The sequence below is a fragment of the Branchiostoma belcheri genome, unplaced genomic scaffold, assembly GCF_001625305.1.
Source record: "Branchiostoma belcheri isolate BF01 breed outbred unplaced genomic scaffold, Haploidv18h27 scaffold2, whole genome shotgun sequence".
In the NCBI taxonomy this organism is placed as follows: Eukaryota; Metazoa; Chordata; class Leptocardii; order Amphioxiformes; family Branchiostomatidae; genus Branchiostoma; species Branchiostoma belcheri.
The window spans coordinates 2,852,155-2,864,352 of record NW_017803490.1 but is presented as its reverse complement, the minus strand read 5'-3'; the positions used below and the strand labels follow the sequence as shown (position 1 = coordinate 2,864,352).

General features: G+C 42.5%; 3 protein-coding genes across 3 annotated transcripts in view; 2 read left to right on the top strand and 1 right to left on the bottom strand.

Moving 5' to 3' along the window:
- Window positions 1-128: 128 nt before the first annotated feature.
- On the bottom strand, window positions 129-4,958 carry LOC109468949 (chromatin target of PRMT1 protein-like). The gene is given in 9 exon segments (XM_019767322.1): window positions 129-498; window positions 906-1,015; window positions 1,290-1,370; window positions 1,742-1,828; window positions 2,589-2,634; window positions 2,637-2,714; window positions 3,014-3,188; window positions 4,035-4,189; window positions 4,814-4,958. Coding segments are annotated over 8 exon segments (750 nt in total). The 5' UTR covers window positions 4,106-4,189; window positions 4,814-4,958; the 3' UTR covers window positions 129-396.
- A 179-nt stretch (window positions 4,959-5,137) lies between these two features.
- LOC109469007 (vacuolar protein sorting-associated protein 72 homolog) lies at window positions 5,138-8,773 on the top strand. The gene is made up of 6 exons (XM_019767395.1): window positions 5,138-5,414; window positions 6,034-6,186; window positions 6,427-6,541; window positions 6,927-7,109; window positions 7,599-7,752; window positions 8,385-8,773. The coding sequence occupies exons 1-6, from the start codon at window positions 5,304-5,306 to the stop codon at window positions 8,704-8,706; spliced, it is 1,038 nt and encodes a 345-aa protein (XP_019622954.1). The 5' UTR covers window positions 5,138-5,303; the 3' UTR covers window positions 8,707-8,773.
- A 1,278-nt stretch (window positions 8,774-10,051) lies between these two features.
- Window positions 10,052-12,198, top strand: part of LOC109468979 — a 16,818-nt gene continuing 14,671 nt past the window's right edge. Inside the window, exon 1 of the mRNA XM_019767360.1 lies at window positions 10,052-10,376. The gene's annotated coding sequence lies outside the window, so the exon portion shown is untranslated. The remainder of the gene's footprint in view (window positions 10,377-12,198) is intronic.

The following is a 12,198-nucleotide window of genomic DNA, read 5'->3' as shown; positions in this document are numbered from 1 at the left end:
ACACAAGAACACTAAATATAAAATAGCTAAGAGCTTTGCACAAGCTTGTCTATTTACAAAGACTGAGTAAAACCAGGATGCTAGAAAACATACGTTGCTGCCTTGTTGTTGCTGACTGGAAATTTTCCTGCATGAACTTACTAGACAAAAACCTGTAAGTCCTTTGCAGTATGGCAAGATTGAATGGACAATAAAAATCAATATAACCAATTATACCCAAAGAAATTCTGCTACAAACTGTGTTCTTAAAGTTTTACATTCAGTACATTTTTGAATCTGTGGTAATGAAATAAGCTGCCTGCTTTCCTATCTTGTCATGTTCTTATATTCAAGACTTTTTATGTTTTCCTATATATTACAGTATGTTTGGAGTGTCCCCAGAGTAAAGCTAGCATCCTATTCGTCAGCTCCAGCTTCACGCATGTATTCGTCCAGTTGTGCATCCAGGTAGCCCTTTGTCTTGGACATGTAGGCATCTAGCTGGTTGTCTAGGTCCTCCTATGGAGTGGAAAAAAGACGTATTAAAACATATGAGCAACAAAGTTCATTTATAGACTTGCAGAATCCCAATTCTTTTTATTCTTATTTAAAAGATTACCATTTTTGGAAATAGTTTTTTACTGTTATTCAGATTGGCAAGTTAGTGGCATTTCCCATACTGAAGTCACTTTCTTTACTGCAGTAACTGTTGATTTGATGCTAATCATGGTTTGCTTTAAAAAAAAAATCAGAATTTAAAAAACAGACTAGAGGAATAGCCTGACTACATCATGCTTCAAGCAGCCCTTTTACTGGTGGTTAGGCTTGTAGAAGTTTGATGGCTAACACCTCTAGGTGAGAAGAAATTGGAACATTTGTCCCCACGGCATGCCACAGAGGATATTTTAAGGGAAAATAGAACCAACCTTGGAGACGTTGTTCTGGATCCCGCCACGTGCACCACGGCCCCGTCCTCCTCTCCCTCCACGACCGCGCATCCCGCCACGAATGCCTCGCATCCCGCCTCGAGGGGCACCTGGGAAACAGCAACAACAGATTTGAGACAGATCTATACTGATTTTTGGTAAAATGTTGAACTTTATTTCAACAAGGGTTACACAGAGATAAAATTTTTTAAGACCACTGTCGCCTTCATCTGGAAAAATTAATGACCTAGACATATGTTTATGGGAAGTGGAATCATGTAACATTATATCCTATTATATTTTGTCTGTCCTCTTCTCTCATGACCTCAATGAAAAGTGTACAGCAGGCTGATTTGAGCATTTCATGAATAAACCAAGACCCACCTCTGCCTGCCCCCCTCCCCCTCATGCCACCTGCACCTCGGCCACCTCCTCTCTGCATGCGGCCTCCACGTGGCTGGAATCCTGGGAAGAGAACACATAGCTCACATTACAGAACATATAGATCATGTTACAGAACACATAGATCACATTACAGAACATATAGATGACATTACAGAACACATAGATGACGTTACAGAACACATCATGCTAACTTTTACTGTTACTACGTTAATTAATGACAAGTGCAGCAAACCATTTCCACTGATCAGGAAGATGAGCAGAAGGGGGACTAGAGCAGCGGCAGAGAACTCAAAAGAGGCATTCCTTCTTTATTCAAGCTGTGAAATGAATGGTAAGATTACTGGGAAATTTCATGCAATTACACGTGAAGTTTCACCACACCACGAAAGTTACACCAAGAACATTACCACCAGGTCGGTAATTATTCTGACCTCTGCCCGCGCCCCTAAAACCTCCTCTCCCGCCGCGGCCCATGGCGCCGCGCCCAAACTGCGGCAGCGACAGCCGGCCCCGGATACCTTCAAACAAACAAATAAACAGGACAGACACACATCAAATACCCACCTGATTATAACAACCTGCTGTCACAAGACCACACCAATCCTTAGTTCTCAGAGGAGAAAATACAAAAAGCAGACATCATAAACTCAGAGGACTGGAAGGGAAAACTTCAATATTTCTGCATTCACTCTATAAACTGAGCACACGGAGGCATGAACTGGTCATCAGGTTGCATTTTCACTGTTTTTTTTAAGCTTACTTTTAGTATTCTTTTTAAATCTGAGAACAAGTTAGATTGGTGTGGCCTCAGGTTGGATTGACGGTTGCAGAAAACTGAAAGAAAACATGTTTTCCTATACTTAACAAGATTCCTTCCTAAGGTACACCAAGTTTACACTTAAACATGTCATAACTGATCATACATCTGCTTCACCATAGGATGGTAAAGCAGTGCTAATCAGTTACAGTTGATTTTGCAAGGATAATGACCAAACTGAGGACACCACACGACTTCCCGTTTGGAAGAGGTCCTTGCAGACATTACTTTAACCCTCAGCCTGCCATGGTAGCCCTTTGGCACCAAACGTGTTACTGGTTACCTTCTAAGGCAGCAGAGAGAAGGTTAACATTTCTATCCCACATGAAGGATGTTGCTCACTCTAGAAACACATAGTACTTTGATTAACATTACAGTCATATAATTAAGCTATTTTGTTTACAACAAACAAACTTATCCAGTGAAAACATGACAGCGAGAGTTGAGAACCATGAACGAACCTCCCCTGCCGCGTCCGCGGATCCCGCCGCGCATTCCCCCGCGCCCCCACGGAAGCCTCCACGCTGCGGCAGCCCCAGCCGTGCCTGCACGTTACCCTTGGAACCCAGTCGCAGTTTCAGGGGCATCTGTAACAATGTCGTGAAATAAAGAACTGTTATCAAACACCAATGCTCAAATCATGGAAATTCACACATCCGTAGTACTCTGTACAGATTTTAAAAATGTTTCCTGTTTCAGTCTTGAAAAAATTAGGGTCAGTTGGTGGGGATTATCTTTTTTCTCAGACTTTGGCGATCTCCAGTGATCCAACTTCTACAATACAGTTAAACATGTTTAACACGCATGAGGCCACTAATAATATTTTCAATGTCAAAGTTTAGTCCAGGCCTTACTGTTGTGCAACAAAGTTTCTCCTGTACATTACCTGATGTATCTGCTGCTGCTGCTGCTGCTGCTTGAGGTGCAGTGCTGCCTGGACCGTCGGCCGGTTCTCCATCTGCTGCGCCAGACGACGGTTCTTCGCAGACGCCATCTGCTGCTGCTGCAGCGTGGCACGCACTTGCTGCTGCGGGGGCGCTTTCTTGGCCAGGGTGGAGAATCTTGGGGTGTGGATATAATACACAGGACATGTAGGTTCATGCAACGGGCTTCGAGAGGGTCCACATGACACACAGAGTCACAGACTGAAGAGTGTAGAGAAGCTATCATGATGGGATGATGTTAGGGAGGGTGGTTCAAGTTTTAACATGATGTAAAGGGATCATGATGGTGTCGAAGTAGACAAAGGATGAATGGGACAGAGATGAGATAGACAAGATACTGCCACTGCCGCTTACAAGCACAGCGTGCTTCGGACAGTCTGGCAGCTCCGCTTTCTACATGCCGCTTACTCACGCGTCCCAGGGCGCGGACGGGCACTGAGAAAGCTCAGGGTGGACCCTCACAGCCTGAAGACACCGCCACGGTGAGGGGTGCTTCTGGTTTGGAAGAAAATTGAACAATACATGACAAAATGGCACCACAATCTGATGAGGTGTTCATCTTCAATGTCAGCATTTTTTTCTCAAAACGGGACACCCCGGTTCATGTTCACCATTATATCAATGCTGGTAATATCAATGAAACTTATGCAATGGCATCGCTACACATTACACAACATTTGTTTCGAATGGTGTGGTGCCTTCTACATACTCACTACCAGCAGTGCAGTACAACGTTTTTCTTTTTTTCCTTTTACGTCCAAATATTCATACTACCCATTTGGGCGCATGTAAGGCATTCTTGCCACAAGCACTGCATCAAATGCATTATCTAGCCCCATCGCGATCTCTACCTCCTTTTCTGAGATAAGAGAGATGTATCTGGGGCTTTTTTTTAAACAGGCACAAAACTCAGGGTGTCCTACAGGGGAATGAACCATTGTATCCATGGCACTGTGTGCTCACCGGTCATTCAGAGAGATTTTGGTGGTGCTTTTAAGCACGACTTTCGGGGTGACATCCTTTCCGAGCGACATTTTGATCCCGTTTTCCTTGTGTCTTCTTGATTTGGTCCTCTTCTACTTGTGTCTTGCACTCGCTGCTGTTGTCGTGTTGAGTATCTGGAAATGTGGAGTCAAGAACTAAACATAGCAATAAGGTCTTTTGTCTCAACCAGTGGTGAATTGCATTACATGATGCAATACATACACAACAGGATGCAATTCACAATTTTGCATAACACTGAGTTGTAACAGGATGCAAAATCTGTATAGCAGTGATTGCACAAGTCTGAGACATGATTCACTAATATATATTGCACCATCTTTTGCAACTTGGAACTGTCACGAGACGGTGACTCAACAGCTGCACAACATAATTTGCACCCACGCCTCCTTTGCTACAAGCAGCTGCAAAAACATTTTCTGACAAAAATGAACAGGTGTAGCCTTGCTGAACTTACACCAGACAAGTTTTCTTCTATAATGCCTCTTTATACACAAACTCAACGATCCTTCAAGACGAAGAAATTAATATCACTTTCTGAAATGCAGTTTTCAGCATCTGAAATCTTTACACATTGTTAGACAGCAAAATATTTCGAAGCTACAACACTACTGGTAAACGTGGCAAGACTACACAAAATGGCCGTCTGACATGCCAAAAAATTATACACGCGAATTTCGCACAACATTTTTGCACGATCGGTCTCAGTAAGCGTGATACAAACTTCTCGAAAGGATACGGGGACGTCTTGTGAAGCCTTGATACAAAAAACGTCGCGATCGATGCGGGAAATAAGGACGAAAGAAGAAGAAACCGCGACGACCGTCTTCCACAGCTTACCTCCGCGTCCTGATGCAGCCACTCGATTACGTCACGGCACAGAACCCGGATGTACAATGATTTCCCCTGAGGTCATTTTTTTTGGACAACAAAATCATAAAATTTTGATAATATTTCAACATTGCTATAAAATTGTGTATAATATAAAAAAAAACTTGCGAGGAAGAATGGAAAAAGAAGAAGAAGAAATTCAAAGAGAAACTTCACAGGTCATGATAAGGTCATGGGTCATTGGCGGGAAAATGGCCGACTGAGTTAGAGGTGGGAGGGCTTTGTTCGGCATTTCTTTCTTTTCCGTACTTCTTAGCGATCTTTCCGTACATTCGGTGGAATCAAGACGCTCCTAACATCTTAGATAAAGTCTTAGATAAGTTCAGGAGGGAAGAAATCATGGCGGCGGAACGTTCCAGACGAGTTAACGCCGGGGCCAAGATGACCAAACTTCTGGCCGACGAGCAGGAAGACGAGTTCTACCAGACGACATACGGAGGCTTCACTGAGGTAAGTTCCTATAAACAATAGAGAGATCACTAGGATTTAAAACATAGGATAGGCAATGAAATTATTCTTCATATACTGCATTGCTAAACTAAGGAAATAATTGCTGAGTAAAGAAATATCAAGAGTTATTTTGGAAACACTTCCTGCTGAAATCCTGCATGATATTATTCATTTTTATGATTTACAAAATATAAGTAGCTTGCATGGTTTTGATAGACAGAGTGAGACTAAGTATGTGTACGTCGAACGACATTTGCATCTACATGAAACATAGGAAAATAACATACATGTATACAAAGCAAGTGCATCGGCAGAATGTACTGAGTCAAAGTCTGCACAAAGCCCTGATTTTTCATGGTTTTCGTTGGATGTTTTGTCAATGTTGTATTAGAATTATATGCTCAAATGCTCGACCTTATATGAGACAACAGACGTTCTGCTGAAGTGCTATGCAAAATACTCGGGTTTCACACAGGTGCAGTACGTTCTGCCAATGTGCTTGTAAAGCATAGATATAACACTGACAACAGAAAAGAATTAATAGACAGCTTAACATAAGGTCCATAAACATCAACTACCACACAGTTTACCCAACATGTACCTGTGATTTACCCGGCAGGAATCTGGAGATGAGGAGTTTGAGTCGGATGCGGAGACCAGCGAGGATGAGGTGGACTCAGACTTCAGCGCCTCCGAGGACGACGAGCCGGTCAGTGACCAGGAGGACGATGAACCCCAGAGGAAGAGGAGGGTCGTCACCAAGGCCTACAGGGTTGGTTTTTTGCTTTATGATGTCTTTATCTGTTCCTGGTACTTGTCATTGAAACAGGGCTCTAGCCAGCACCTGTTTTTCTGTCAATTGCAGGAACTTTGTGGCATATGACAGATGATTTTCCAAACAGATTTGGCAAAAATCTTGGGTAAGGACATAAAAACATCCAAAGGACCACCAACAACCACTCTCAACCCAATGATTTGTCTCTCAAAATGTGGAAAATATTTTCAAATACAGGAGCCAAAGAAAGCTGCCAAACCAAGTGAGAAAAAAGAAGCAGAGAAGGGACATCAGGCTCAGAAGGTGGAAAAACCCAAACAGCCACAGCAACAAAGAGTCATCCCTCCCTCAGGTCAGTATGTGTGGTACAAAGGAGTCGGGGGAAGGGTGCTACAGCCTACATACTTCTTCCAGTATGCCTCCACTCAACTTTGGAAGCAGGATCTACAAAAAGTGGGGCATATATGTTGATCGCTACTGACCATATCTGGCTACATGTGGCCACAGTCTTAAACTGTAACTTGTATGACAATAATCTCACCCACAGGAAGCCCATTTTCAAGAAAGAAAATTTTATTGCACAACAACTGTAAAACAACAAACAAAAATACACACTTATGTACCTTACACAAGACCAGGAAGGACTATGTAGTATGGGAGTGAGAATGTGCATTTACAAATTATTACATGTACTAGAGTCTCTAACATTCAGACTTATTGTCCCATCACTCTTCCAGCGAGAATCCAGACTCGTAAGTCCACGGCAGAGCGGACCCTTCAGTGTAACATCAGGTACAAGGAGCGGGAACGTCTGCGTGCCATCCAGCCCAAAAAACAACCCGTGGAGTTCCGCAGACTCACACAGGAGGAACTGTTAGAGGAGGCCAAGATCACAGAACAGATCAACCTGGCTTCTCTGGGTGAGTCAGGGGGCAAAAACATTTAATAACAGATTTTCAAACTGAATCTGATGCCAAAAATATTGACCTTTTAATGAACCAAGATTAAAGATTACAGAACAGATGAACCTGGCTTCTCTGGGTGAGTCAGTGGGGCAAAAACAATAACAGATTTTCAAACTGAATTTGATGTTTCACTAAAGTCTCCACCCCTGAGGTGTCACCAAAAACATTGATATTTTAAATTAAACAACCAAGACTAAGATTATAGAACAGATTAACCTGGCTTCCTTGGGTGAGTTGGGGGAAAACAAGATCTACCAGTAGAACAGTTTTTCAAACGGAATGTAACACTATACCAAAGGCTCCAATACAAAGTATTCATTTCATAATGTACAATACATGTGTACATGATGAAAATGAAAAGATTCAGATCGGAAAAAACAAAACTCGACAATCACAGGCTTTGCTCCTTTTCCAACATCACATTTTCTGTTCTGTTCTGTACAGAGACCTATCGTCAGTTAGAGGATGAGAGGAGAAAAGCGAGGAACCAGAAGCGTGTGCCTTACCAGGGTCCCACCATCAGGTACCACTCCCTGTCCATGCCTCTCATAGAGGAGCTACCCAAGGACACAGAGGAGATCAACGTTGTGGGAGACAGGTTAGACTTTTTACGTTTTACTTGTATCTTTATCTGTATAGCCGGGCCCGGTATAACTGCACTTTGGCGTAACACACCAGCTTCGCAGTCACGTGTAATGGCGGCAGCTGGCTTAATGACTTGTTACACCTAACCTTTGAACATCTAACTCTAGGCACTCATTTGTTTAAAGCTGTCTAATCTATCTACTTGATCTACTATGATATATATTTGCATATTCTTGCCTGCATGAGCTAAATGCAGTTACTATAGCATATCATTACCTGTAGTGTTGATTGTTGATGCTGTCAACTGCTGTATACATGTATGCTGCTGCTCTCTCTCTCTATCTAGTTTAATGTCTTTTTTTCCCCAAAACTAGGGGTTAGATGTGCTTGCATCAAGTCTGTTTTGAAGCAAGATTTTTTTTAATGGTTGGATGCCCTTCCTAACGCCAACCCAAACCCTAGTAGGGCCCAATCCCTCTGAGGTGGGAAATGCGTGTTAAGTGCCTTTCCCAAGGGAACAATATCTGGGTGCATGTCCGGACAAGTGTGGGTCTAACCCTGGGGATTGAACCTGGGTCTCCTTGCTTGACAGTGGGATGCTCTACCACTACACCACACAACTTAATTGCTGTTTTTCTTTTTCAGCTCTCCTCCTGTGCAGCCTTCCCAGAAGTCCCAGGTCACGCGGTGTTCGCGTAACTTCATCACGTTCCCGGACGACGCCACATTCCGTAAACACTTCCCCGCGAAGAAGCCCAAACCTCCGGCCAAATCGTTCTGCGCTGTTACTCGCCTCCCCGCCAAGTATTTTGACCCCATCACACAGACACCCTTTGCTACCATCCAGGCCTTTAACTGTTTAAGGGACACGTACCTGCAAGAACAGGAGCTGAAGTGTGACAAGAGACTGAACGAACTGAACGGATACCTGGAACAGAAGAGAAAACAGAAACTCCTGCAGAAATAGCTGTGATCATCTACCTTATGTGGATGCGATGTGTGAATGAATTGATGATTATTAAAGATACAAGAATTGTCCTCTGTGTGTGTGTATGTATGTATGTATGTATGTGTGTGTCACTGTGTGTCTCTCAGATTGCATAATTCCATAAAATTTGCATGTAAAATTTAATGTGCATAACATAAACAAAAGAGGAATGAATTGGCTGAATCCATAACTCAAGCACAAATCCAAAAGCGGCTCCGCCCCTGAGGCATCGCCAAAAAAGACAAATGAACCTGTAGATTGTTCATTGTAGTGTAAATGGAATCTGTAAACCTTACCACTGTAGTGCTGGACCCTAATAAGCCAATATCCTCCATATGGCTCTATTTTCCATTCTCATTCATCTGTTGGCTGGATGTAATGCCCTAATGAATCATCATATATTACTAATTCTTGCTGAGTGAGTTGCAATAAATTAACCCTGTAATTGGAGCTTATGTTTCCGTAGACATTTGGTGTGGGACTTCAGCAACTGGACAGATCATTACTAAGGTAGATGATGGCAAAGGGCATGAGGGCATATTTGAAATATACCTCTTACGTTTTTACCTTTGTCAAGAATTTTGAATTGGTTACTGGTTGGTTTTCTTGGTAAAAAAAGTACCGGTACTGTAAATCATGATATTTTCGCAGTAGTTTTATATTCGTAGTTTTTGCAGTCACTTCTGTACTGCAAACTTATCATTACCATGAACAATTAATTTGCTTTCTTTTTGCTGCACCTGCCGCCACCGTGAATTAAAACAATAGTTCTGCGAACATGCCCATTTTTCTCAGATCGCAAACTTTTGCTACCGCGAACATCAAGTGAATTACAGTGGGTCAGTTTGATATTTGGTATGTGGGTAGGTAACGGGTAAGTTTGATTATGGGCCAGCTAATGGCTTTCTGCAGTACTCTTTATAATGTTTTGTGTGATGATTTTTTGGCAACAGATAGCTCCTGTTCTTTTGCACATAAAAAAAAATCCCCATAGAAAACGCACCTTTATTGTTGCTATGACATTGAAAAATTGAAGCCATTCCCTCAATTATGTAAACATATTGTTTGATTCCATGTTGACCTATGCCCTGACCTTTGCAATTCACAATTTCCTTCTGGAACCGTCTATATCTTTTTTATATACATTTTGTTGAAAAAAAAAAGATTTGTACATAGCGTCAATAGCTTTGTTTCAACTCAGCCCCATGTATGGTGAGTATAAGAGTGGCAGAGACGAGTATAAGTCTAGTGTTATTTTACGACAAGCGATTTTACCGAACAGAATGATATTTGTGCACCCCTCCGTACACCTGTCTCAGTGGTACGTTCCAGACATGATTACATATTTCGCCAGTGCCAGCATCGCCCCCGCGTGTGTGTGTGCGTTTACGTCGCTGTATAAAGTACACCGCTATTACACCGCCACGCCCGCTGTCTTCACCACGCTGCAACCGCGCACGGTACAACCTCCGGGCGGTGTACCTTCCCTGCCAGCGCCGGCGATGTGTGCAAGCGCGCCGCTGGATACGAGGGACAATGCCTGACGTGTACGATCACCCATCGCGCTAGCGGTCTGTTTTTCACCGATCGGCCGACCCTACACAGCCGGCGTGCGTACCATCCGGGTGGCGGTTCCGTGAGAGCGGCAGGTAGGTAAACATGTTTTACGACAGGACGGTATAGATGGGTGACAGGCGAAGACAGGTGGGCTGACATGGGCTTTTGTTTACCACGTTAGGTACGCGAAGTGATGGGCCTATAGACACAACAGTTATAACCGTTCTGAAAAATCGTTCAGAAATAGATAGCATACATATGAATGACGGCCTTTATTGCACATTTTTTGTCACAAAGTGCTTATATATAGAGTGAGTTGGGCCGTGGACATAGCGTGCGCGTTTGCACCTACTCTACATCTGTTCTATCCGCACGGACAATGGATATCCTTCCACTGAATTAAGCCTCTCTTCGCCAGTCTCTGTCAGAACAAAACAAGATTTCACGGTGGTGATTTTACTAGAAGAGATGGCGACTGTTTCATTTCAAAAGACGGTAGTACATAGAACAAATATTTATGTACATTCTTTTCTCAATTTCTTGGGTGGGCGTTTCGTTTTTAATTTCTGTGTAGTATACTGTAATTTAAGAATGCATGATAATTGTCTGCCTAGCTCTGCGAACATCTAACTTCTATTAACACAGGGTAGCATATATTGTCTTGAGGTATTATTAATACTAAGTACTCTCGCTTTTGAAAACTCAGAATACACTCGCATATGATATGAATACACTGGGCTTCTTTACGTCGGTCACGAAACGTTAGGTATTCAATCACAATTTGCTTTCCAGTCTATCCAAGAAGATTTTCCAATCGATTTCTCATTCCGACCTTTACAGACATTCATTTCTTTCCCTCCGCTAAACCCTAAGAGCACACACGGGAAGAAATGGCTTCTTATACCGCCTTGTGGTTAAGCTGCTATCGATTGAAGCAATGGTGTCCAGTGTTAACAGGTGTCTCTGTCTCGCTTGGTTACCTGTCTGGCGTGGTAAGCTTTCGTCTGAATGAAACACTATCCGCCGTGACTTTAAATAATTGAGAAGGTACATGCGCGATTGTATTCCAGTAAAATAGAAGGTATTCGTAGATTGATTTTCTTTGGTATTTCATTTTGGTTTCATGTATGGATTCGGAATGCTAAGGTAGACGCTTGGTACCAAATTTGTGTTGGTTGTATTGTCACACTATTGAGGTTAGTCACACATAACGATGACTCTATAGTGCATGACAAATACAGAACACTCGTAGTATTCTTTTACGAGCAACTAGTTAACTTCAAAGGCAAATATCTTCATGATAAAATACAGATAGTGTGCCATGCTATCGAGGAAAGCCTGTAATCTTTTAAAGTGGACATTGAAAGAATGTAAATTTTGCGTTCAGTAGTAAGTTAAAGTATGGATCCAATTTGCAATATAAATCTTAATCATGCACGCGAGATTTGCTTCTATATCGATCAATAAAACGTCTTATTTGTTTTGAAAATATAATTTCTGACGGAACGTTTCACATTCTCGTGCGGTCGTTGACCCAGCTGGTGACGTCACCAATATACCGAGAATTGACTGTTCACAACAGGTTGTTTATGCCGTACAGATAACTAAATTTGATTGGTCAAACACTAAACGGTTTGTGAGCTAAGGGAGTCGTTGTTGATTGATTCCTATCTTATGTCAGCATCTCTCTGATAAGTGTGTGGTTTTCTTCAAACAGTACTAGTGTGGTCCCTATTTTTTTCATAAAGACTTTCGTGTTTTTCTTGGTTCATTATGCCACTTTCAGGTGTTTGCAGAGGTTCGAAGCCCGCTTGGGCACGGCGTGAGTGGTTGCATTAGTGCTTTCGGATGGGGACAAACTCGTACACGTTAACGAACCCAACACAGTTATCTAGCATCTAGAATGGTGTGGAT

Excerpts from the sequence above, each read along its gene's own strand:
- LOC109469007 (XM_019767395.1), top strand. The coding sequence starts at position 5,304 with ATGGCGGCGGAACGTTCCAGACGAGTTAACGCCGGGGCCAAGATGACC. Across the intron at positions 5,415-6,033 it reads CATACGGAGGCTTCACTGAG|GAATCTGGAGATGAGGAGTT; the intron begins GTAAGTTCCTAT and ends TTTACCCGGCAG. Across the intron at positions 7,753-8,384 it reads ATCAACGTTGTGGGAGACAG|CTCTCCTCCTGTGCAGCCTT; the intron begins GTTAGACTTTTT and ends TTTCTTTTTCAG.